At 42.2% G+C, this 27,820-nt stretch overlaps 1 protein-coding gene across 1 annotated transcript in view; it reads left to right on the top strand.

The window, feature by feature from the left end:
- Positions 1 to 8,633: 8,633 nt before the first annotated feature.
- The window catches only part of ARHGAP15 (Rho GTPase activating protein 15), a 488,720-nt gene continuing 469,533 nt past the window's right edge, over positions 8,634 to 27,820 (top strand). The window contains exons 1-2 of the mRNA XM_032209003.1: positions 8,634 to 8,850; positions 17,797 to 17,965. Coding sequence (XP_032064894.1) covers positions 17,813 to 17,965 — 153 coding nt within the window. The 5' untranslated portion in view covers positions 8,634 to 8,850; positions 17,797 to 17,812. The remainder of the gene's footprint in view (positions 8,851 to 17,796; positions 17,966 to 27,820) is intronic.

The following is a 27,820-nucleotide window of genomic DNA, read 5'->3' as shown; positions in this document are numbered from 1 at the left end:
GATTTAACTCACTAGGTGAATGTTCTTTTCAGAGAACACCTGAATAAGATTCTGTCTTTTAACCAACCCTAGCTTACATGATTGTTACCTTGATAAAATAAAATGGGAATGTGATTTCTTTTGTCACTTTGAGCTCCTGGAAGAAGATGGTGTCATAAAATAAATAGTCATTTTTTAAAAATAAACTACAGTATTTGAGTCATGATTGCAAATTTTATCTTGTTTGAAATTATACAGGATTAGAAACTACATGAGGAAATCATAAAAGGACATTACAGAGAGAGAGAGAGAGAGAGAGAGAGAGAGAGAGAGAGAGAGAGAGAGAGAGAGAGATACATGCATACATATATGCATGCGCTGATTGCGTCCGCTGAGTCCCGCCCTGCCGCCTTGTTTAGGGTGACCCGCTCCCTCTTAAACACGAGGGTTGCGGGGAACCCTTTACAAGGTAGAGCAGAGGAATATGTCCAGTTCCTCGCGGACAAAGTTGCTCGGCTTCGGATGGACCTGGACTCCAATTGCGCAGAGCCAGCTGAGGTACCGGGGGAAGGTCTTGAACGACACCTCTGGACTGATTTTCAACCTGTTGCTCCTGATGAAGTGGACAAGGCCATGGGAGCGGTGAGTGCCTCCACATGTGTACTGGACCCGTGCCCCTCCTGGCTGGTCGCGAACAGCAGGGAGGTGACGCGGGGCTGGATCCAGGCGATGGTGAATGCCTCTCTTCGGGAGGGTTTCTTTCCACCGGCATTGAAGGTAGCGGTGGTGAGACCCCTCCTGAAGAAGCCATCACTGGACCCAGCCAGTTTGAACAACTACCGTCCAGTCTCCAACCTCCCCTTCATTGGGAAGGTTGTTGAGAAAGTGGTGGCCTCGCAACTCCGGTGGTCCTTGGATGAAGCCAATTATCTAGACTCCTTTCAGTCTGGTTTCAGGCCTGGCTACAGCATGGAAACTGCTTTGGTCGCACTGACCGATGATCTCTGGAGAGCCAGGGATGGGGGTCATTCCTCCATCCTAGTGCTCCTTGACCTCTCAGCGGCCTTCGATACCATCGACCATGGTATCCTTCTGCGACGACTGCGAGAGGTGGGGGTGGGAGGCACCGTTTTTCGGTGGTTCTCCTCCTACCTCTCGGACAGGTCGCAGTCGGTGTTAGTTGGGGAGGAGAGGTCGACCCCTAGGCCCCTGAAATACGGGGTTCCTCAGGGTTCGGTCCTGTCCCCCCTGCTATTTAATATCTACATGAAGCCACTGGGTGAGATCATTTGACAGCACGGGATAAAACACCATCAATATGCGGACGATACACAGTTGTATCTGTCTGCCCCGTGCCAACTCAGTGAAGCGGTTGACATGATGTGCCAGTGCCTGGAGGCTGTTAGGGTCTGGATGGGGGTTAACAAGCTTGTACTCAATCCAGACAAGACCGAGTGGCTGTTGTGTTTTCCTCCCAAAAACATGGTCAATATTACATCACTCAGGCTGGGGGGTGAAAACCTACGCCCCTCAGACAGGGCTCGCAACTTGGGGGTCCTCCTGGATCCACAGCTGACTTTAGAACACCATTTGTCGGCTGTGACCAGGGGGGCATTTGCCCAGGTTCGCCTGGTGCACCAGTTGCGTCCCTACCTGGACCGGGAGGCCCTCGCAACAGTCACTCACGCCCTCGTGACCTCAAGACTGGACTATTGCAATGCGCTCTACATGGGGCAGCCCTTGAAGAGTATTCGGAGACTTCAACTCGTCCAGAATGCAGCCGCGCGAGCGATTGTGGGTGCACCTCGGTACACCCACGTTACACCTATCCTCCACGAGCTGCACTGGTTACCGATCAGTCTCCGGATATGCTTCAAGGTGCTAGTTGTAACTTATAAAGCCCTTCATGGTATTGGATCTGGGTACTTGAGAGACCGCCTGCTGCCAATTACCTCCCACAGACCCATTAGATCTCACAGGGTTGGCCTCCTCTGGGTGCCATCTACCAGCCAATGCCACCTGGCTATTACCCGGGGGAGGGCCTTCTCTGTGTCAGCTCCGGCCCTCTGGAATGAACTCCCCGCAGGGATTCGGACCCTCACCTCTCTCCAGGCCTTCCGAAAAGCCGTCAAAACCTGGCTTTGTCGGCAGGCCTGGGGGTGATGAGTTCCCTCCCCTCTCGACATGTATGGTTGTGTGACTGTTGCCTACTTTTATTATTTGTATTTTGTCTTTTATGTTCCCCCTTTTTTTCCCCTTTGAATTGTTCGCCGCCCTGAGTCCTCCCGGAGAAGGGCGGCATACAAATAATAAAATACGAATACCAATACCAATATATACATACAAGCAATGGATTTCAAGGTGTGATAGGATGGGAAGGAGTCATTTGAAATTTCTTGGTATTTCTTAGCCAATTTCTCTCAGTTCCTTTTCTACAATGATTAATTAAGTTAATTAGACACACTAAACAGATACATTAACCAATTTTCCCAAATGAAGACAAATTCACAAATTCAAGTGAAAAGGAAATCAGATTATGGCAATTAAATTATAATTAATCAAAAGGCTAAATAATCAGAGAATACACTCAAACAGAAATAAACAGATTGTCAAATGTTATTTGCTATTAGTGAATCAATTGAATAAATATTGAATTTCAAATAATCTGAAAAAAGGAACTTCTGACCAATTTTGACACTTATAACTTGTAGATTCCCATGGTCATGTGATTGAAATTTGGCTGTTTGCTAACTGGCATGTATTTATGATGGTTGCAGTGTCCTGGGATCACTTGATTAACTTTTGCAACCTTCTGACAAGCAAAGTCAATGGGGATGCCAGATTCATTTAACAACCGTATTATTAACTTAACAATTACAGTCCTGAGTATCAAACTTGCAGTGTCAAGTTGCCATCATATGATGTTTCACAATGTTTTTCCCATTAGTGGGTGGGCCCGGTCTGCATGTGACACATCTGGCCCACCGACTGCCAGTTTAACATTCTTGTTTGCAATGTTTCACTTAACAGCTGTGATAGGAAAGCTCGTAAAATGGGGCAAAACTCACTTAACAACTGCCTTGCTTTGCAGTGGAAATTTTGGGCTCAATTTGGTCATAAGTTGAGAATTACTTATATAACAATAACTCTGTTGGATCACTTCTAAAGACAATCTAGTCTACCTTCTTATGGAATGCCAACAGCAGAATGCCAAAACTCAGAAACAAGTTCTGAAGATGTTTCCAAATGAGAGGAGAACAAGCTATGACTCTAGAAGTAGCTACTAGCCATTATGACTAACGGTCCTAGGTAACTTCATTCATGAATTGTTATGATGATGATGATGATGATAATGATGATGATGATGATGATGATGATTCAGTTGCTTTGCATGTACACTGAGTGCTTCTGTACTGGAGATAAATTCCTTATGTGTCTAAACACACTTGATTAAATATATTTTTCAAAAATATACTTGGGAATATAGAAGAAAAATATACATAAATAAGGAATATGCTTTGAAATAGTAAATTCCACAGATTAGCTATGTACCATATGAAATGTATCCCTTTTTGTTTCCAGAGTCTTCCAGAGTCAGCATGATGAATGAACACACACACAAACACACACACACACACATCGGTCATGCACATTCGTGACAGCTCCAGCATCCAGAACACCCTTTTCCCAACAATGTATGAAACAGTAACACGCTTTTTTTTGCTAGCGTTTAAAAATGCTTTTTGAATAAGACTGGCCAAACAAAAAATGTGTGTAGCTTGTAGGCCTTATTTGGTTTGGAAAGTTACCTCATATAAAGGCTATACTTAAAAGCAATGACAGTCTTTCATGCTGTGAATCCTGTTAATTATCTCAAAAGTGTTTTTTTTTTTCTTTAAACTTCATCAGTTCCGATGCTGGGGGGATGGAAGGATAGATCAATTCTTCATCAGAAATGATTAAACTTCTTGGATTAGAAGTGAAACATCATCTTCCTCAAAGAAAAGTCATTCTAGTTGCCTTTTGAATGGGGAGAAAGCACATTTGAGACAACTATGATCTGGATGATTGAGAATTCCACAAATTTCCTATTAATTACTCATAAAAACTGGATGTGGCAAATACAATACTTCACCACACATTCTGTCCCCTCCAAGGTAAACTTTAGGTAGCTCCATGGCAGTCAAGTGACACATCTTTTTCTCCACCAGGTTAGCTGTACTTCACTTTCCTCCAATCCTGTGCTTCTATTTGGATTTCACACCCTCACCCACATCCCAGTCCATGAATTATGGATAAACAGCCCAGCATATTTTTCATAAGAAACTTATTGTTGAAATTGCTTCAACTTGTTTTTGTCACATCTCTGCAACTTTATCAGGGTGCCTTTAGCACCTAAAGGTCTACTGTTCTCACAAATGAGACTGCTCTACATTTTCAGCTGACATGTTCCTCAACCCTGTCAAAAGCACTCTTTAAATAATGCATCAGCATGGGTTGGTACCCTTGGCTTTAGAAATACATTTTAGCTATTTTAAGTGTAGCTTTACTGTCAGAGCTACCCGGCACAGCTTCCAGCTTCTTGGGGATCAGTTCTGTGACACTGTCTCTTAAGGAAAGCAACTCCAAAATGAAAGCATGCCTCAGTAGCTCTCAGCTCACTTAAATTGAGGAGGGAGGGAATAATTATTACTTATTCTTTGACTACCCCCATGGTGGTCTTTATAGGAGGGAAGTAGAAAAGCTTTTATCCGAATTCAGGTGGAATACTTGGGTCTGAAAGAATAGAATAGAAACAAAACAAAACAAAACAGAGACATGAAACTCAATTGAATATTTAAAAATGTATCATCATCATCATCATTTACTTTATTAATTAAACATGGAACTCAGTCCACTGAACATTCAAAAGCGCATCACAAATACCATTGACTGGTGCTAATGGTTGATACAGGTTGCTGCCAGCGTCCTAGGTATCAACCAAGTACCTTCTTAAAATATAAGATGTTCCTAGTAACACAGTTTTTTGCAGTTCTGCTGGTGCTATTGCAGGAAGCTGCAATTTGTTGATGTATCTTGTAAAATTCTTGGACATTGTTCCAAGTGCCCCAATGACAATGAGTATCACGATGATGATGATGATGATGATGATGATGATGATGATGATGATGATGTCTGTTGTTCAATCCCTTAATCTCATATCTCAAACTGGCCAAGTGAACTTAAATCTGCATGGTGAGTCTACCTCTATGTGTAATCCCAACATTCCTCACACTTTGGATGTGTAATGTAGGCTTTTGTCTTCCAAAATTTATTGAATCTCTAAAAAAAATTATGTATTATTTTTATTCCATTTTAATCACATGCTTCTGCTCATTTCCATTTTTTTATATTCATAGTGCTTCTACTCTTTAACACGTTAGAATCTCTAAAAAACTATCTTGTCTGATTTGGATAAACATTGCAGTTTGTGCCTTCAGTGAAAGTCCTGTCTAACCTTATTTGTAGTTTAATATTATAATCCAGCCTTATCCTGACATTCTTGGGTGATCAGACTTTTTGCATGCTTTGGGTCTTAGGGATCAAATAATGTGATCTGCAGAAGCAGGAACTTGGTCTTCTCCATCACAGCACCCTCCTCTGAATAACTTTCCCATGGGATTCATATGGTCATCTTGGTCACCTTCAAAGAAGCCCTAAAATGTGGACTTGGGTAGAGTGTTTGGTTGATTCTTTAAGTTGGGGTTGTTGTTGAAAATTTTGATTTTCCTAAGTATTTGATTAAGTGCTTAGAGGGATGGGGGTGATGGTTATTGATTATCTTTTTCTGTCTTTTCATTGCTTGTAAGCCACCTAGAGTTTTTGTGAGCAAGTAGGCAGATATATACATTTTCTAAGGCAAAAAAGAAGGAAAAGTAGAGGAAGGAAGGAAGGAAGGAAAGAAGGAAGGAAAGAAGAAGGAAAGAAAGAGTGAGAGAAAGAAAGAAAGAAAGAAAGAAAGAAAGAAAGAAAGAAAGGAAGGAAGGAAGGAAGGAAGGTAGGTAGGTAGGTAATATATAGCACTCGGCCAAATTAAGGGGAAAATATTTCAGTGTAGAAGTTCAGTTTGGTCTACCTTTTTCTCTAAAAAAGTCTGTAATTTACTCCTTTCATTTCCAACAACTGATCTTTTCCTGAATGTTCTTGTATATCTTTCCAATACATAATTGTCCTGATAATGAATAAGGTCAGTTTTTAATGAAATAGATTTTAATTTCCTTCCTTATACTATTCCTGTACCACTGCGTTGCCCATTTTTGTAGGATAAGAATCAAATGATCACACTCCCAAATTCTAGAGCAATATCTACTCCCTAAGGTCTTTGTTGTGGTCCTCAAAGTCTTGAGTTGTTTATAAAAATAATAAAGGTGGGATATAAATAAAATAATACCAAGTTTGGTCCAGTGGTTAAGGCATCAGCCTAGAAAGCGGGAGACACAGTGAGTTGAGTTGAAGTCCTGCCTTAGCCATGAAAACCAGGTGGGTGACTTTGGACCAATCAGTCTCTCTCAGCCCAACACACCTCACAGGGTTGTTGTGGTGGGGATAATAGGAGGAGGAAGAAGTATTGGATATATTTGCTGCATTGAATGATTTGTAAAAATAATAAAGGAGGATACAAACAAATAAACAAATATTTATATGAACAAATGAATGAACGAACGAACGAATGAGCGAGCGAACGAATGAATAAAAAATAATAAAATATGGAGGGAAGTTTTAAATTCTAGGACTATACAAAATGGTATTTTTACCAATGCATACTTTTTAAGGTTATGTGGGAAGGAAAAAATATCTGCTACACAAACACAAAGAATGAAGCAGACATGATATTTATTTGTTTATTTATCATATTTAGAATCCACCCATCTCCCTCATAGAGCAGCTTTAGACAGTATACAAATAGACATAAAAACATAAAAGTTATATACAGAGGTGGGTAACAACCGGTTCTCCCAGTACCGAAAATGGGTCTCTTCTCTTCTCTTCTCTTCTCTTCTCTCTCTCTCTCTCTCTCTCTCTCTCTCTCTCTCTCTCTCCATCTGTGCATGCGCCCGGCCTTCTGCTCATGCACTTCACTCGCTTGCACAACTTTTACACATGCGTGTGGCATAAAAAACAAGGCTAAATAGGATAGCGCCAGGTCGGGGGTAGGCCAACCCTACCCGCAGTTCGCAACTACTGGTTTGTCCGAACCAGTCTGAACTGGCAGCAGCCCACCACTGGTTATGTGGAAATATTATAATAAAAAAAAAAGAATTAAACATTAAAATTCAGAATTAAATATGTGGGGGCTTCAGGGCGTTAACCAGCCCCATGGCTGCATGCCCCTTGGGCATTCAAACAAATGAGCAGAGACAGGCTTTCAAGCATTTTGGAAAAGGCCAGGAGAGTGCTGGGGGCACCTCATCTCTTGCGGAGAAAACATTCCAAAGGACAGGATTAATAGCAGAAAAGGCTCTCTTCCTGGGCCCCACAAGTCAAAATAACTAGTAGGGTCCACAGCTTATCTTCCTGTTGAACAGATAGGACAGGCCGTTGTAATGGGGTGAAGATGACTCTCTTGGTAATCTGGCCTCATGCCATGCAGGAATCCTGCTCCAAAGGTTCCAGTATTTGACTAGAAACATCCAAAAAGCTTCTGTACACATAGAGGTATACACATAAGCTTTTTCTATCTGCTGCAATGGTCCACTGAGACCTAGAATTGCCACGGATTGGCTCAATGCATTACAAAATAGTTCATTTGAGTGAAATAGAGCTGCCTCACACATCCCTACTAAACACACAGGCAGTAATAATCTTAACTGCCTCAAGGTTCATCATAACGTAATTAAATGCCTTTTTTGCTCCGACCCCAGCAAACAGCTCAAAATGCAACTGTTCAACACCCCCCCCCCCAAAAAAAAAGATTATGCTCCCTGGTTCTTGAGGTGGCTTGATAAAGAAAACATCTCTGATTTGTGTGTGATATTTCTCTGCAGTTTCCATACCCATTGCTGAGTTTCTGTCAAGAGAAAGAGTTTCAGCAAGGCTTGCTCACTACCTCAGCATCATAGAACTTCTGGTGGATGGGGAGTTTTACTTGGAAATTCCAAATAAATTTGTTCAGATCTCTAGGCTTGATCCCTTTGAATTGTAATCCAAAGCTTGGCCCTCTTTGAGCAAAGCTACTCTTTTAATTTGGTTTTAATGCAACTGAGGTACAAGCAAGCAGGCTTATGGTCATCTCTTCTGTGGTCATTTTCAGACAGGAAACCAAGAAGGAAGTACTAGTCGCAGCTGCCTATTAAGTCTGTGCAAAACTGAAAGTCAAAATCTGAATTTTTTATCCGTAGATTTTTCACCGTTGAAGCTGCGTTTTTTTTAAAAGAAGTTTAAAAAAAGGGGGAGGGACTGACCAAAAGAGGCATTTCCCACCAATGTGCTTGATTTTTCAAACACTTCTTATTTTTTTCTTTTTTTCTTTACAGAAGGCAAAGGAACAGGAAGTTGAAATATTTTCAGCTCAGCTCATTCCTCTTTCTATTTCCTTTGAAACTTGTACAGCTTCTGAGATTGGGTAGTAAGTTGAACTCAAGGTTTTCATGCTAGAGCCTCAGCTTTAATTCCTATTTGGTGGTGTGCTGTTACTGATGGGGTGCTGAACTCTTTTTGACAGGAAGTGGTTTTGCTGTATTTTTCTCCTTGCCTGCTTTGTGCTTGCCTTAGATGAAACAAGATGTGTAGCCTTCAGAAGGGGGCCATTTCACATGTCCTGCTTTCTTTTTAAAAAGCTGAAGCTGGAGGTTGTTGGGGGAGATGAGAAAAAGAGCGCACAGCAGAATATCGGTAAGGGAACTTAATTTGCTTCTCAATCCTCATCTGCAACTTGTATGATACAGCCAGGAAGAGAGTAGAGAAACTTACTATAGCGTATCATTTTATTGCAATGCATAGGCAATGTTTTTTTGGGGAAAATACCACTCTCCTTTCAGATACATACTCTGCAAAATACCTGAATATTTGGGTCGGCATTTATACGGGGTGTGCAACTAGGAACATTATCTCCCTGCCTGCCTGCCTGCCTGCCTGCCTGCTTGCCAATCTATCTATCTGTGGGTGGTTTCCAGCAGAGACTACTGCTTGTTCGCTCAGAGGCGCATGCATGCGCAGTACAACTAAAATTGCTTGCGCAGAAGCAGAAAACAAGATGGCGGCACCTACAGCACTGCTTTAGACTGGGTCCAGCGACCCAGTCTGCCAAGCTACTACTAGTTCTGCTGAACCGGTCGGAACTGGTAGGAACCCACCACTGTATCTCTCTTTATCTCTATTTCTATCTCTATAATCTCTATCTCTATTCATTATATTAAATTCTTATGCCACCCATCTTCCTTACAAGATGATTCTGGGAGGCATAAAGTCTTTTATATTTCAAAAGATGTAAGTTTCCCCCCCCCCATAAAAATGGTGTGCAGTTTGCTTGGGAAATATGAAGAGCAAGTGGTTTTAGTGAGGAGCAAAGAGTGGATTGAAAGGCAAGAAAATCACAAAACAATTGAAATGTGCTATGCTAGGATGTTAAAACTACAGTTAGTATATTGAGGGTTGATTTTCCCAGTGTTGAGGCTTATTAGAAACAGTAATCAACAGAGGGAATATCAACAGAAATATATCTGGAATGCTTGTCATGTCAAATGAGCAATGGCCTTAGCTACAGGAAGATATAGTATTTGGCCTAACTTGGATCTAAATCAGCAATGCCTAAAAGGTGGAACCCTATTGTAAAAGAGAGTTCCCAACTGAGGCCAAGGAGGTACCATCCAGTTTTGGCCATGAAATTTATGCAAAGGTATATTCTGGAATATATTGTGATTTAACCATATTCAGATGGCACTTGTTTGAAGAAAGGTATTTTCAGTGTTATCCAGTGATAATTTTCTAAGATATAGGACAGAACTTTTCACATTATTTTATATATATATATATATATATATATATATATATATATATATATATATATATATATATATATATATATATATTCCCTTAAACCATAGAGATTATAAAAAATGCTCTTGGAATTTAAGACTAGCAGATGTTCAACCCTATCCCCTGCCATATATAGGGAGTCCTCAATTTATGATCATAATTGAGCCCAAAAAGCTAAATAAGACAGTTGTTAAGTGAGTTTTGCTCCATTTTACAACCTTTCTTGTCATAATTGTTAAGTGAATCCTGCAGTTGTTAAGTTATTAACATAGTTGTTAAGTGAATCTGGCTTCCCTCATTGACTTTGCTTGTCAGAGGGTCACAAAAGGTGGATTACATGAGATTAGGACACCACAACCATCATCAATACATGCCTGTTGACAAACACCCAAATTTTGATGATGTGACCATGGAGATGCTGCAGTGGTTGTAAGTGTGAAAAATGGTCATCAGTGCCCTTGTAACTCTGAACGGTGACTAAAAATGGTTGTAAATTGAGGACTACCTGTACACAATACACTGCATGGGCAGGAAGCTCATACACATTCAGAGATTTAACAGGCAGGATTCTAACCCTGTAACATCAATAAGGCGAAATCAACATGGACCTCCACAATTAGGTCTCCATTTTAATGGTCACCATCAATACGGTGCATGTTTTTGGAATATGCTAACATATTAACATATCTGAACCTTAACTTTTTCCTAAGAATTTATTTCACACAGATACAAGGAACATGTGGTCCAAAGCAGAGATTTTCAAACTTTCTCTTTCTGAGGAACTATTCTTTTTTTAAAAAAAACAACAACCTCAGAATCCATGATCAGGAGGCAAAACTATGTTGTTAGACAATTAGTTGCAGAAGTATTTTTTCCCCTTGGTCTCTCACACAACCTCATTGGATTCTTGTGGAACAGTTTGAAAAAACCCTGTTTAAAGGTCCTTCAAATGTTTTATGGCTACAGTATAGAAAAGATGACAGCCAACTTTTCCCAACATCTTTTGAGGAGACCAATTACCCTAAAAGTATTTTTTTGTTGTCCTGAGTGACTGTTTCTTAACATATGAAGCCATTGATTTTACCACATGGGATATTCCAACTCCATATATTTTGTAGATCATCCATGTTTATTTTTATACTTTTTTAAATATTGGGTAATAATAAATTATTGGTTTGGTGTAAGGCAAGGGAAGGCAAATGATAGAAGCTGGGTACAGTGTAAGATCACTGCTTTAGAGCCAAGGTGGCGCAGTGGTTAAATGCAGCACTGCAGGCTACTTCAGCTGACTGCAGTTCGGCTGTTCGGCTGTTGAAATCTCACCGGCTCAGGGTTGACTCAGCCTTCCATCCTTCCGAGGTGGGTAAAATGAGGACCCGGATTGTTGTTGGGGGCAATATGCTGACTCTGTAAACCGCTTAGAGAGGGCTGAAAGTCCTATGAAGCGGTATATAAGTCTAACTGCTATTGCTATTGCTATTTTGTATATGCTTCAGGTTGTCATTGAGATACATAAAATGATTGGCACATGTGTCAGCTGTGACTATGAATATGCTGTTGCTTTCTCATTTGATGACCCTGCAATAATTAATCATATATACCTTTATTTATTTATCAGCACAAATACTACACACATACACATATATGTATGTATGTATGTATGCATGCATGCATACATACATGCATGCATGCATAGAAATGAGGAGTCAAAGTATGTACCTTAAGAGATGTAAAGTCCCTTTTTATTTCAGATTAGGATTCAGTGATCTTAATAATGTGATCTTAATAAACATAATCCGTTCATCTCTTGTGTCATTGCCTCTTCATAAATAAATTACATAGTTCAGTCCACAACAAAGAAAAGCCCCCGTCATTTTCATTCTAGTAGACTGCAGAAGCTAAGAAATACTGGACCTCCAATGATACTCTTTAAAATCATGAAAAATAAAACAATCTATTTAAAAAAAAAAAAAAACTATGGCTCTGAAAGAGAAATTCTCCTTCTATGTAAATTTAATTATTAAGTTCTCAGTCTATTTAAAACATTCATGTGAACTAAGTATTAAAATTGCTCTCAAAGGTTTATATAAATCTTGATACAAGATTTCAGATGTATCTTTCCCCCACAAATTTAGGGATATTTTCATCCATTTTTCATCTGGGCAAAGTCATACTGCCGTGTTTTGCATACATAACAACACTTAGAAAATAGATTGGGATTTTGAAATCTATACCAGATATCCCCTTGTTTAGTTGACTACATATTGACATTTTATGTGGATCTTAGTTTAAGATCTTATTGTTCTCAGGATTGCACATTATTCTTACCCTCATGTTCATATACTTGTATCTGTTTTTCTGGCTGGGGTGATATCACTGGGGGGACTTTGAAAAGTTCGATTTGGCCCTGGCTCTACATGAATTAATATACATATGAGTCCATCTTTTCAGAGAAGATTTTGTGATATCAGAGATGGAACTCCTATCATTAACTTCTTCAAACTTTCTGTTTTTTTTTTCCTGAGATGCAAGTAGGAGGTAATCCTCAACTTACAATTACAATTTGTGTTGTCCCACTCACTCACTCACACACATCATCATCAGAGGTGGGTTGCTGCTGGTTTTACTACTGGTTTGCAACCTGCGCGCAACCCGTACTGCATGTGCGCTGTTCAATGTAAATTGTTCTTCGCGCATGCTCAGAACAATTTACAGTGAACTGTGCATGTACAGTCACTAAAAAACAACATGGTGGCGGCCCAGTGGCGGCAAGGAAATTGGTTCAGGGTAGTGACAGGCCTGGGTCACTGCCAGTTCTGCAACCCAGGCCTGAATTCCACTACCGGTTCGGCTGAATCAGGCCAAACTGGGAGCAACCCACCTCTGATAATCATAGTTTAGTGGTTTTATTAATATTCTCCAGCAACTCCCATCACCAAAAACCCAGCACTGTCCCAATTAAGTCCAGCCACAAGCAGACCAATGCTAGTCCACAGAGCAATGGATCATGAGTCCACAAGGCACTTGAAAGTTTCCCCATCAGAATAAACCCACCAGGCAAAATTAAATCCACAATACAATAGGGTTCACGAGGCAAGAAAAGTCCAGAGCTCACAAGGCATGATCCAAGTCAAGGCACATTGTCAATCCAAAGCAAAGCAGGAATCACAACAACCAGAAAACAAACAGCTAGGAAATGAACATGTGGTTCCCAGCATCGCCTCCATTTGTCTGCTGTTCTAAATAGCCAGCTTTTGATGCAGCCCATCAAGAAGGGTGAGGCTTTCTCTTCATGAGTAATCTAGCTGACCTTCTCAGCTCCTTCCTTTTCTCTGCCCTATGTGTTCTTGGATCAGGTGCAGAAGGCAGTTCCTCTTCCACATCACTGACTGGCTGCAGCTGCATGCTTTCCCACCTGAAGCCTCAGGACTATCTTGCTGCAGTTGCGCTTCAGCCAAATCCCTCACAGACAGCTTTTTGGAACCATTGACCAACTCCCCCCCCCTCCCTGGCCTGCCAGGAACTGGTTCATCCTCTCCTGAGCTGACATCTGGAGTGGTATCTGGGGAAGCATGCAGGGGAGTCACCACATAATTGAACCAAATGTTTCTAATGCTAATCAGGACAATTGTTAAGTAAGTTTTGCCACTTTTACCCTTCTTGTTACAGTGGTGAAGTGAATCACTGCACTTGTTAAGTTAGTAACATGGATATTAAATGAATCTGTCTTCCCCATTAACTTTGGTTGTCAGAAGATCCCAAAAGGGGATCACATGACTCTGGAACACTACAACCATCATAAATATGAACCAGTTATCAAAGAGCCAAATTTTAATCATGCCATCATGGGGATGCTGCAATGGTCATAAGTGTGGAAAACGGTCATAAGTCACTTTTTTCAGTAATGATGTAACTTTGAATGGTCACAATCCAAACTCATGTGATCAAAATTTGAACACTTGGCAACTGGCGTGTCTTTATGACGGTTGCAGTGTCCCAGAGGTATGCGAATCTCTAACAAGCAAAGGAAAAGTATGACAAAAACAGATTTGCAAGATTCTGTTACTAATCTACGACCAAGCTGTGGTAGAACAGTGGTTAGAAGGCAGTATTGCAGGCTAAGTCAGATCACTGCCAGGAGTTCAATTCTGAATGGCTCAAGGTTGACTCAGCCTTCCATCCTTCCAAAGTCAAGAAAATGAGGACCCAGATTGTTGGGGACAATATGCTAACTCTGTAAACACTTGGAGAGGGCTGTAAAGCACTGTGAAGTGGTATATAGGCCTAAGTGCTATTCCTATACAATACAATACAATAGCAGAGTTGGAAGGGACCTTGGAAGTCTTCTAGTCCAACCCGCTGCCTAGGCAGGAAACCCTATACCGTTTCAGACAAATGGCTATCCAACATCTTCTTAAAGACTTCCAGTGTTGGGGCATTCACAACTTTGGGAGGCAAGCTGTTTCACTGTTTAATTGTTCTAACTGTCAGGAATTTTCTCCTCAGTTCCAAGTTGCTTATCTCCTTGATTAGTTTTCACTCATTGCTTCTTGTTCTACACTTAGGTACCTTGGAGAATAGTTTGATTCCTTCTGCTTTGTGGCAACCCCTACTATATTCCTATAATATCTTAATGAAATTTAGTTCTATTTTTCCTATGGACCCCATTCTTCTTCATAGGGACTGATAAAGCCTTTTCCCCTTCTCCATATACTGGAATAAAAATTATTATTTTATTGGAAATAAGAAAAGGCAAGGGAAAAAAAGGCATAATGGGATTCTTGCATCTTTTATGGTTGGGTGGCACATGTTGAGTTACTGTCAACTTTTCCACAAAAAGACTGAGATAGGAGGCCTCATCAGGAAGAGCTCTGAAAGAAAGAAAAAAACAGCTTGTTCAGCTTGAGAAGTGCTTGCATGGATTTGAAAAATGTTGCTCTGTATTTCATCCAGAAGATGGCATTCTTTGCATCCCAATGTCCATCTGTCCTGCAGCTCTTAGGCTTTTCTGATAAATTTCCAACGTAAGCACAAATTGGTCTGACAACCTATAGTTATGAGATCTGACAGATTTAATAATAGCCCAAGGTCCCAAGTAAGAAAAATATCATGCTTGTGATATAAGTAAAATGGTAGAAGCTGAGAAACACTTGATGTGTCAGAGAAAATAGAAGCAGGTTTAGCACTTTTAAACTGCTGAATAGCATCTGAAAATTGAATGAATGTATGTGTTACACACACCTGCTCTGGTAATATTTTACCAATTTAGTCCACTTCACTAAGCTCAGAGTAAAACACTGTCATATTTCCTAGGTGGAAAAAGGAGTCTTTATTCATTTATGGTTGAGGTAGTAAACTTTACATACATACTTTCTTATGGTTAATGAACGATCTATGTATCTGAAATTGTCTCCATATGAATAAATCCTGAACGATATTACATCAAAGATTTACAGTTCAGTTCCTGTTCCTAGGTGACAACTGTGAGTTTTTACTGTATCTACCTCTGCACATTTTGCATTATTTAGACAAGTCCAATTATATATTTCTTCCTATTCCAGATGTTGTTTTGTATTGCCTACTTTTATTTCCTTCCAATCTTTCTTCCAGCAAAGGTCTTTTGCACAGAATTGTAAATGCCTGAGTAAATAACTGAAATATCTCAATGTTCTTTGCTTGAGTGGTTTTTATGGCGTTCCTTTTCTGCTGTATCATGTCTACAACTTCAGTGTTTATTTATTTTTTGGGTAGTTTCAAGTGATTTTCAAGATATATCTTTAGAGCCTTATCCCAAAGTCTTTTGCATGCTCTCAGCCTCCTTGGATATTGTACCAGTTTGGCAAATATGCAAATACGTATGAAGGATATAAGATATCTGTTTTTAGTTTGAAGTTTTCTTCCACTGAGTTAGAAAAAAACTTTCATGGAAATTTTATTTGACTTTTTATTTTTTCAACTTTTTTTTATCTACATACTTTTAGAAGGTGCACAGGATCATAAACAGTGACTTTATGACCTCGTATTTAGGTACATGCAAGAGCAGCTTGTACCCCCCAAAAGTCAGAGTTATCATATCAGCAAAAAAAACCTGATTTAGTCAAAATGTTATTTATTTTGGATACTTCATCATAGAATAAGATAATTCTGATCACCAGCTAGCTTGTAATCTATCTGTATTATAACTGAATTATTTAAGTTGCTCAAGCCCATTTTGAATGAAACCATATCCCAATGTTTCACCAATTACTTTATTAAGAGTGCAGCAAACTCTAGTTCTTCCTTCAAAATTCTAGGGATTTTTCAAAATATGCTTAGGTAGTGCCGATTATTGCTTTTGTGACTGAAGAAGAGATGTCTCTGTCTCCTTGTCCTTTTTCCCCAGGGCTTTAAAAATAATGCAATCTGACACAATAAACTTAAGAAAATATTGTTTGTTTTCTCTCCTAAGAACCTAACATTTTCTAGATTCCATAACTGATAACAAGTACTGGAAAACAGGGAAGAAAGAATTAAACAGAAGGGGGTTATTTTTGTTATTCACGTGTTTAGAGGAGGGTCAAATAAAAACTTGGTCCATCATCAGAATATTTCTGAATTATTCACTGTGGAGCTTCTTGTCTGAAGTTAACATTTCCTGTCTAATGCCATGACTGGTATTAAAAGCCCAGTTCCAATGTACCACAGCATCAATTGGCTATATATGTGTTTTTGTGTGTGTGTACACACACACACACACACACTATATTGCCAAAAGTATTTGCTCACCCATCCAAATAATCAGAATCAGGTGTTCCAATTACTTCCATGGCCACAGGTGTATAAAATCAAGTACCTAGGCATGCAGACTGTTTTTACAAACATTTGTGAAAGAATGTGCCACTTTCAGGAGCTCAGTGAAGTCCAGTGTGGAACTGTGATAGGATGCTACCTGTGCAACAAATCCAGTCATGAAATTTCCTCGCTCCTAAATATTTCATAGTCAACTGTCAGCTGTATTATAAGAACGTGGAAGTGTTTGGGAATGACAACAACTCAGCCACGTAGTGGTAGGCCACGTAAACTCATCCAACATCAGTGTGTGACCTCACAAATGTGCTTCTGGAAGAATGGTCAAAAATTCCCATAAACACATTTCTGAACCTTGTGAACAGTCTTCCCAGAAGAGTTGAAGCTGTTATAGCTGCAAAGGGTGGACCGATGTGACATTGAACCCTATGGATTAGGAATGGGATGTCACTTACAGTAAGTTCATATGCAAGGAAAGGCAGGAGAGTGAATACTTTTGGCAATATATATATCCATATCCATATATATATGGTTATCATGTGTTCCACCTTTATATCATCTTTCCAAATTGTCAAAACAAATGTTTTACAAGCCTACTAAAAAAAATCATGAAGACCTGAATGTAACTTCCACCTTCGGGCACAATTGGTAGAGGCCAAATAAGGCTTTTTCAGCCTTTGAGCAAACTTGAGACATCTATCTCGAATGTGAATATGAGAGGACCAAAGGCAAACTCTACTGCCTGCCAGCCAGCTATAGGAGAAAGATTACTGAAAGATTTCAGGACAGAAGAATGGCTGTAGAGATAAGAATAATCTTTTATGCAAACTGCACTCCTCCTCCATGTTTGGATGGCTTGGTGAATAATAAAAGTGCCCTATTGGTGCTGTTGTTAAGATATCCTGATATTCAGAGCTATCAAATTGGCTTCACGGTTTTCTCCTTGTTCACTGAAAGGGATTCCAGGCTGGCTTAATGCAAAGCATTTAAAGTATATTTAACTCTTATATTTTTCAGATTTAACGTATTAATCATGCAGCAGTTACCAGCTTCTGAAAAGCTACACCCTTCCCACGAAAGCACAGGGGCTGTTCAGATGAGGATCAAAAGTCCCACCAGCACCCATGACCGATCCAGCCAAAGCAAATCTATGATCTATTCTGAAAATCTGAAAGTCGTTGAGTCTGTAAGTACTGATCCCAAATGGCCTTTTGAATTTCTTCACCAGATATGTTGGCAAAGAAATTGATGGACATTTTTTTCTGATTCTTTTAAAAATTCAGAGAAGACAGTGTTCCCCAATAATATTTCAAGAGCAGGTAGATTCTCTGATCAATATTGGGAGCACTGCAATTGAAAAAACCCTTATAACATCTGATCTGGTAATTACATGAAAGAGTCAAGAGCCAAAGAGATTGCAGACACTAGAAGGATGGCTGAATGAAAAAGGGGGCATTTACCCGTGTGTGTGTGTGTGTTTGCGTGTGTGTGTGTGTGTGTGTCTTCCTGCTACTAAATAAATGCAAGAATCCCACATTTTGCCCCTAAGGATCTTAGAAAAATCCTTTCAAAGAGTTCCTAAAACATATTCTTCTTATTAAATGATAGGAAAACTGGTAGAAATAATTACTAAAAAAAAAAAAAAAACAACCCAGCCCCATACCCATTTTCCACAAATGTTTGCTTCCTGTCTTTCATTCATTTTACAGCAATTTGCCTAAAAATATTGAGAAAAGGTTTCCAACCTACTATCTGGGAACACTATAGCAGCATTTTGCAGCCCTCTGGATTAGGCCACCAGGTTTTGTTTTTTTCAATAAAATGAAACCACAGTAATAATATTTCTCCTTGTTCCATATTAACATGGTGACTTAAAATATATATATTGGTTGGCAGTTCTGAGTTGTGAAGTTCTGGGCGAAGAATGGAGGCCAGGCCAGAGTGATTTCTAACAGCTCTTTATTCAATACTGCTTGTGAAGTAACTGAATTCCCTGGCTGACACAGCTCCTTTTATAGAGAACAGATCAGCCAAACAACCAGTCAGGAGAGAGTATTTTCCCACTCCAACAAAGGACCAGAATGAGGACTTCAACTGACAACTATACACTATATACAATACATTGTTTAGTCCTCGAGGCTACGACTGACAGCCAGCAACAGCCAGGCCGTGCCTGATTGGCTAAGGCGCAGCAATGCTGAGTGCGGGCTGTCAGACGCGCGCCTATTGGCCTCCCTGCTTGACAGCTCCGTATAAATAGCTGTCAAGCAGGGCGGAGTCCCTATCTACCGCTAATCTGTCTACTGTTAAGAACTGTTCTAATAAAGTGCTGTTAATTTACCTCAGGAGCCTCTTGCCTCATTCCTTCAGGGAATAGTTAACTAGCAACGAGCTGGTGGGATCCACAGGCCCTGAGTAACAGCCTAGACAGAGACAGATAATTCGTTGTTTTTTTTCTCTCCGTGCTGCCAAGAGACTTAGCCGCTTTAAACTATGGCTACTATTCCCCGTTTGCTCCTTTTGGAACCACCGGTGAGTCATGGGCCGGGTTCCTGGAGCGCTTCGAGTGCATCCTAATAGCCAACAACAGGCAGGGGTACTCGCAGGGACGAAAGTGCAGTTTTTTTTCTTTTTCTTTTTTTTAATAAATGTTTTTTTTTAATTTTAATTGAAACAGGTACAGCATCTTTCTTTACATCTGTAGAAAATGTATCAATCGATTACAGACAAACTTTGGTACATCTCCGCCACGGTCAACAAACATAACTCATATTAACTCAAGCATTATCATATATCCATTTTCATTTGACTGTAATTATTATTTAAAGATATTAATAAAAGTAATAATCTTGAACAATACCTGCCCACACCAGTGGGAAAAGAAAAAATCAAAAAGAAAAGGCAAAAATAAAAAAATAAAAAAAAGACAAAAACGACAAAGGACAAGGCAGGAAAAAAAACAAAACACAGGTATCTATTATAAAAAAGAAGAAGTATATCAACTGGTTACAACATGCTTTGGTGCTTCTCTTCCATTAACTCATATTAATTCAAATATCTTAACTCAAATGTTTACCATATTAACATCATTATACCTCCAGTTTTAATTACCTATAGTTATTTAAACATCCTTCATCCTTAGCTATGCCAAAGAACTAATCCATAACACATGCTGACATTTCACCCACTCACCCGTAAAATCCTCCACCAACATCAAATCCCCATATCCTATTTTAGCTGAACATCCACAATATTTAATCATATCATATATCACAACATTTTCCCAGTATTGATTAACATTTGATTGTATGTATTTTATTTAGTTTTTATAATAGTGATAATCATTGTAATTAATACTCTTTATGTATAATCCAAAAATGTTTTCTCATATCCAATTGTTATTTATCATATCGACTCCACATCACATACATTACTATCAATATCAACCATTATTCAGCTATATCTGTTACAAAAAGAGCAATTAGGTTTAGCTAGTTTTCAGTTGTATTCTTCAATCTATCAGCCAATTCCACATTATATACATTACCATCAATATCAATTATTATTCAGCTATATCTATTACAAATTAAAGTAATCAGATTTAGCTAATTTTAAGTTGTATTCTTCCATCTGTCAGCCTGTGTCCCTCCAATAGCAAAATTTTCTCAAACCAATTGCCATTCGTTGGATAAATTTACCAAATGTTTTTATAAGCAAGTCCAAACAAAGATATCTTCGCACCTTTTGGCTCTGAATGTCAGTGATGAAATAATAATGCTGTCCCAGGCTTGTGAAACTTTTCAAATTGACTTTAATTCTCAAGGGTGGAGTTTTCATTTCTCCTGCACTCTGTCTCTTTAAATGAATCTTCTTTATAGCTCCCCCCCTCCTTTCTTCCTCTGAGATAGACCAGACGCCATTTCTCACATTTTCCATTTGTATTTCAGGAACATTCAAACATTCAACGATCTCAGTTTTTCCTTCATATTTTAAAATCAGATGATCCAATTTTCTTTCCAATCTCTGAAAAGAGTCAAAAAGCTCTCGACATGCGGAAAAAAGAATCTGGAGTGAGACCTTAGAAGTATTTTCAGACGCCATGATGTGTCGTAGTTAGAAATTGCAAATAAAAACACGCTGGAAACTGTGCAATCTTATCTGATCGTAAACACAGCCAAGTAATAAAAATGTCAGATCGTGAAGGGCTAATTAGTAGAAAGTTGACTTTACGATCCACTTAGAAAGAGTCAGTGGGGAGGGCTGCCGAAGAGTTCCTTGAAGCGTTTAAGAAATAAAGTAGCCACCAGCCATAAATCCATAAAAAGACCAATTCTCCGCTAGATTCTTCTATTCTTTGGTTTCAATTAGCTTAAGCTTTTAGTGCGGACAGTCTCTCTTGAATAATAAAATCAGCTTACCAGATGACATCACTTCTGCCATTCTTAGGGGCAACCTGCAGTTTCAGTTATCACGCAGCTAATCCAGAAAGGAATTGGCACGAGGGGTTAATACCCCCCCCCCCAGAGACTTTGCGAATGTCTCTGAGGTCCTGGGTCTCCCCTCACCTTTCACTGTCGTCTCCGGGACAGCTAGGGTCCAAAAAACCCGTCCAAAAATCCTTTGGAATAGAGGAATTTCAGGAATAGCCTGAAACTCCGTCTTCTCACTGCTAAGCCCCGCCTTCTTCCCAGTTTTTTTCTTAATGCCTGCGGTCACGAAATGTTTGGGACAGCCCACTCTTTTGCAGCTCTGAGACCCGTTTACGAGCTGAGCTGGGATGAGCTAATGGCCGGGCTTAAAAACCATTATGCTCCTACACCTTCTAAAATAGCATGCTACTATGCCTTCCGCCAGTGCATGCAGAAAGAAACTGAATCAGTCAGTCAGTTTCTTCAGTCCCTCAGAGTTGCTGCCATCCAGTGTGACCTGGATGACAACCTGGTTGAGCAATTCGTTTGCAGAGTGCGGGACATTCGCCTCAAGAGGCGGCTGCTCACTAAGGCGGACATCACCCTGCCTCAAGCCATTGACAAGGCTAGGGTAGCGGAGCTGTCGGAGCAGTCGACCGTTGAGATGGCCAGATTCCTGCCTCCGCCCCCACCGCCTTTACCACGTGCCTGCCTGATAGACAAGTTAGTCCCGCTGCCTGACCCGGACAACAAACACCAGGTCAACCGCCTGAGGGCCGTTCCTAGGCGGCAGCCACAAGTGCCATCCTGTGCTGCTGTGGCAGCCACTGCCTTCCTTGGTTGCAGAGGCAACCATGCCCGGGTGTCCTGCCCCTTCAAAGCATCCATGTGCCGTCGCTGCAACAAGAAGGGGCACCTGGTGCAAGTCTGCTGGGCCACTCTGCTGCTTCCTCTGCAGGCCGAGTCATCCCAGCAGTCCTACGCCCCACCTGCCCTGCTGTGGAACCAGCCACCCCACCGTCAGCAGTGCCACCATGACAACTGCTTCACCATTGACAAAGACCTCCCTGCCACCCCTGCAGAGTCTGTCAGCCAGGCGACAGCCAGCTCGAAGAAGATTACCCCTCATCAAGGGGTTGCCTTGCCTAATGGAGGTGGACTCTGGGTCCTCCTGTTCCCTCATCTCTTGGGTCACCTTCACCCGCCTCTGCCCTGGCATCCCGAAGTCGCAGCTGTTGCCACCGGACACTGGGTTACGGGACTACCAGGGGACTCAGATTCCAACCCTGGGTTGCTATGGGGTGTGGGTGGAGTATGGGGGGAAGAGTTGCTGCCATCCTATCTTGATAGTGCAGAAGCCGCTGCCGGCTCTGTTGGGCCTGGATTGGTTCACCCCATTGGGCCTCTCCCTCTCGGAGTGCACCTCAGAGTGGACATGCCCCCTGACATCGAGAACGTCCTGGCATAGTACACCGACGTTTTTGATGGTGAGCTGGGGAAGTATGTGGGAACCCCTATCTCCCTCAACCGAGACCCCCAGGTTGCCCCTATTAGGCAGAAGGCCGCAGGGTGCCTTTTGCCTTGAGGCCCAAGGTTGATGCGAAACTTGACAAGCTGTTAGCACAGGGAGTTCTGGAACCCGTTGACCACTCGCGATGGGAGACCCCAATAGTGTTCCCTGTCAAGGCTGACGGGTCCATCAGGATATGTGCTGACTACAAGTCCACCATTAACCTTGGCCTCCAGGCAAACCCCTATCAGTCCCTGTGGTCCAGCACCTGCTCCATTCCTTGGGGTGGGGCTGCACCTTTGCCAAACTGGACATGGCGCAGGCCTACCAGCAGCTCCCGGTAGATGATGATGCAGCGGCCGCCAAGACCATCATCACCCACCGTGGGGCTTTCCATTGTTGCCGCCTCCAATTTGGTGTTTCCGTTGCCCCGGGGATCTTCCAGAACGTCATGGAGCGGCTGCTCCATGGGCTCCCTGGCGTCGTCCCGTACTTCAATGACGTCCTGATCGCTGCTACCAGCCGCTCATGGCTCATCAAAGTACTCCAGAAGGTCCTCGACCATTTCAGGGGCGCAGGTCTCAAATTAAAGCGCAGCAAATGCTCCTTTGCTGTGCCTAAGGTGGAGTTCCTGGGCTTCATGATTGATGCCTAGGGAATCCACCCCAGCCCCTCTAAAGTAGCTGCCATTCAGAATGCCCCTGCACCCACCTCCAAGGTGGAGCTGCAAGCGTTCCTTGGCCTTTAAAATTTCTATGTGCCTTTCTTGCCGCACAAGGCATCACTAGCCGAGCCGCTGCATTGGTTGCTCGACCGATCCATGGCCTGGCACTGGGGCAGCCGTGACGTGCATGCGTTTGCGGCTGTCAAAGCCATGCTGATGTCAGAGACAGTCTTAGTACAGTACAGTGACAAGATGTCACTGACGTTAGCATGTGACGCCTCCCCCGTTGGTCTGGGGGCCGTTCTGAGCCACATCCTTCCCAATGGCTCGGAGGCCCCCGTAGCTTTTTATTCCCGGACACTCTCCTCAGCTGAGAGGAACTACAGCCAGATTGACAAGGAGGCTCTGGCTGCAGTGTCCGGGATTAAAAAATTCCATGATTATTTGTATGGTCGGAGCTTTACTCTCTACACCAGTGTTTCTCAACCTTGGCCACTTGAAGATGTCTGGACCTCAACTCCCAGCATTCCCCAGCCAGTGAATGCTGGCTGGGGAATTCTGGGAGTTGAAGTCCAGTTATCTTCAAGTAGCCAAGGTTGAGAAACACTGCTCTACACCGACCACAAGCCTCTCCTTGGGCTTCTGGCCCGTGATAGGCCGACCCACCTATCCTGTCTCCCAGGATGACGCGCTAGATGGAGTTTCTCGCAGCATACTCCTACACGCTGCAATACCATCCTGGCAAGCAGCTGGGGCACGCCGATGCCCTTAGCCATTGCCCTCTCCCCTACACTGACCCACAACCGGTCCCATGTCTCTCAGTCCTCTCCATTGTGGAGTTAGACCTCCCTCTCTCAGCCACTTTGAAGCCGACTCTGTCCTTTCTCAGGTGATGGCATGGGTCCTGAGGGGCTGGCCTACAGGGGGAGTCTCTCAGTAGTTCCACCCCTTTAAGACACGTCAGATGGAGCTGTCTGCTGTGGGGTGACCGAGTTGTCATTCCTCCCTCCCTCCGCCCCAAGTCCTCTCTCGTCTCCATGCAGACCATACCAGGTTGCGCGCATGAAGGCTCTAGCCTGCAATTATGTCTGGTGGCCCTGCCTGGATGACGAGATTGAGGGCTTGGTGGGGAGGTGTGTGCCCTGCCAGGTGTCCCACCCTGCTCTCCCCTCCTCCTCCTCTTGGGCGTGGGAGTTGCCTAGGGGGCCCTGGTCTCGCCTGCATCTCGATTTTGCGGGTCCCTTTCACAGCCAGGTATTCCTGGTGGTCATGGATGCCTACTCTTGCTGGGTGGAGTTGGTCCTCATGTCCTCCACCACTGCCGAGAGTACGGTGTGGGCCTTGCGGCAACTTTTTGCCACCCACGGCTTGCAGGACTTAGTGGTGTCCGAGAACGGCCCGCAGTTCTCATCCACGATATTCCAGGCATTCCTGGCCACCCAGGGGATCGGCCACGCACCAGTGGCCCCTTACCATCTGGCCAGCAATGGCCGGGTGGAGAGGGCGCTCTGATCGGCCAAGGAGGCTTTGGGCCTCACACGGAAAAATCCCGTGGAGCTACTGTTGGGCCAGCGCCTGCGGACTACCCTGGATTGCACCCTCTTTATTCAGGGGAACAGCCTGGCAACCTGGGGCCCCTTCCCATTCCTTCTGAGTGGGTGACTTGGTCTGGGCCAGAAACTATACCAGGAAACCTCGGTGGGTGCCTGCCACCGTCACTGAAATAACTGGCTCCTGTTCCTACAAGGTCCACCTACCTGATGGCATCGAGTGGCAGCGCCATGTGGACCAACTGAGGCACTGCACCCTCCAGACGCCTTGACTCCATCCGACACGCAGAGGCCGGCTGCCGTCGCCTTGCAGACAGTCCCAGACCCATCGCAGTTCGCAACTGCCATTCCATTTTGGGCCTTCCCCGAATCAGGCCTCTCCTACCCAGTTGCCATGTCCCAGCAACCCGTTGCACCGTCTCAAGCCGTTCCCGCATTTCCCAGTTCCTCCCAGTTAGGCCTTCCGATACCAGGTCTTTCCAACCCCCTTGCCGCCTACCGGCCAGTTTGTAATTCCCCGCCTGTTCAGGCCACGCCTCCGCCGCCCAGCCTACCTATTCTGCCATCCGGACTAGGCCTCCGTGACGTGACCCAGAGCTCCACTCCCTCCAGGGAGGAGCTGCTACGGGGACGTCTTACCTCTCCGGTGCCGCCTCTTGAACTGAGGCGTTCTGGGCATGTCCACCGCCATCCTGCCTATTTATACGAGTATGCCTGTGCCACATCAGGCACATGCGCCCTCGCTGGGGGGAAAGAGGTGTTTAGTCCTCGAGGCTACGATTGACAGCCAGCAACAGCCAGGCTGTGCCTGATTGGCTAAGGCACGGCATGGCTGAGTGCGGGCTTTCAGACACACGCCTATTGGCCTCCCTGCTTGACAGCTCTGTATATATAGCTGTCAAGCAGGACGGAGTCCCGATCTACCGCTAACCTGTCTACTGTTAAGAACTGTTCTAATAAAGTGCTGTTAACTTACCTCAGGAGCCTCCTGCCTCGTTCCTTTGGGGAATGCTTCATACATAACATGAGTACAGTCCTTTAGATTGGAATGGGTGAAGTCTCTCACCAAAGTCTGTCTAGAATGGAGGGTTTTCTAATATATTTGTCAGAACTGGTTAGAGGTTCTATTAACATTCATATTCCCTCATATTCCTGTTCTTGCTTATAGCTAGATGTTGATTGTGTGATATGGTACAATTTCAAAAGTTTATCTGTCAAAAGGAAGACCTTTGCCTGAACCCTTTTTTCTGTGAATGCAAGAAAGGTGATAAGAAATGTAAAGTGAATATAAGAAAGGATATTTGATAGGAATAGAGATGTTTCACTTTTAGAAGCTGTAATGGGGAGAAATTTCATTCCACGTGTGGATCTCTTTGCTTTCAAACAAGAAGTCTTGCAAAAATCAAGATTACAAAACAAGTGTTTGTCACTTTGCAAGTATTGGAACTTCCTTCTCAGATATTGCATAAAATTCCACAAACAGGGGAAAAGAAACCTCTTTCTAGAAAGAAAATGGAGATCCTTCACAAAATTTTGTAGTTGAAGGAATTTACAAAGAGTTAAAATCTGGAATCTGAACTGCCCCTAATTTTTAAACAGCAGAAAGAGCCAAATGGCTCTGGATTTATTTATTTATTACCTCTTCTGAAAAGATTTACATGCTAATACTTCAGAGGTGAACTCGGCTGCCAGTCATATCCCTTCCCCTTTCCCCATCCTCTGCTACTAAACGAACTGATTGGTATGAGCCTCCCTTGGTTAATTTTCCTCTGTAATAGCTGCAACTTGCAGCTGAGGCCATATGATGTTGCAAAATTATTTATGCAATGTTAGTCACTTGTTTTGGATTCTATCTCTTTTTTCAGCTCATGGCAAACAAGCCAGAGCTCCCAAACTATATGAGGAGCTCTCCAAAAAAACAACACAGGAAGACAAGCATGTAGTCTTGCCTTCCCGCATCAAAGCCATGCAAATATTGATTAGCTGTTATCCGGATAAGATGGATCCTTATGAAGAGTAGAGGAAGTAAGAGACTGCAGAGCGAGTGTGTTCCTGTTGCTGTCATTATCGTCATGTTCAAATGCAAAATTAACCACAGCATAGTTCAGAAATATGTGGTTTTAATTATTCTTCCCATAGTTAGCTGAAGAGGAATGCATAGTTCAGAAGAGCTGGCATGACACTTGGAAAATAGGAGGAAAAGTCCTTCCAGTTCAGCTCAATGACTGATGAAACATTCATTTCCTTAACGTTCTAATTTAAAACTATCACTTGCTAGTGACACATTTGCATGTAGCACTTAAAAAACAACAGCAACACACACACACACACATCACCAACCCAAATCCAGTAATTGAGATCTAACATAATTCTTCAGCTACCGTATAAAGCATATTTATAGCGATATATTTGAAAATAGTATAATATATTAACAGAGTTGTACCTTTCAAAAAGTTTAAAAGTTAAGTATATTTAATGATGCCTAACATATTTTATTGGCTGTGTTTAACAAAAGGCACTAGGCTGCAGTTGTTTTTGACAAGCATGAAAACATCACAGCATGAAACTGCAAAAGGAATTATGTAGAGAAATTACAAGTGATCCATCTCTCAGTGAATTATCCACCTCAATAGCCTGCAGAACTCAGCTACCAATTAACACCTACTTTATTACATGTTGGGATGTACTTAATAACTTTCATGTGTTTATGCACTATTACCTTGACTGATGCCTCTTGTACAATTAGGCATAATTGGCATATCAATATGCAAAAGTTAAAAGGATTAACCCTCTTAAAACTAATGAGCATTTCTGCATCCAGCTGCTAAATGAGACAAAATTAGCATTTTTCACTTTTGGGCAGGATTTTATCATGCAGTTTCTCACTGTTGGTACCACCTTGTTACAT

The sequence above is a fragment of the Thamnophis elegans genome, chromosome 1 (assembly GCF_009769535.1).
Source record: "Thamnophis elegans isolate rThaEle1 chromosome 1, rThaEle1.pri, whole genome shotgun sequence".
Lineage (NCBI taxonomy): Eukaryota > Metazoa > Chordata > Lepidosauria > Squamata > Colubridae > Thamnophis > Thamnophis elegans.
The sequence above is the reverse complement of the archived record's forward strand: the minus strand, read 5'-3'. Positions and strand labels throughout refer to the sequence as shown.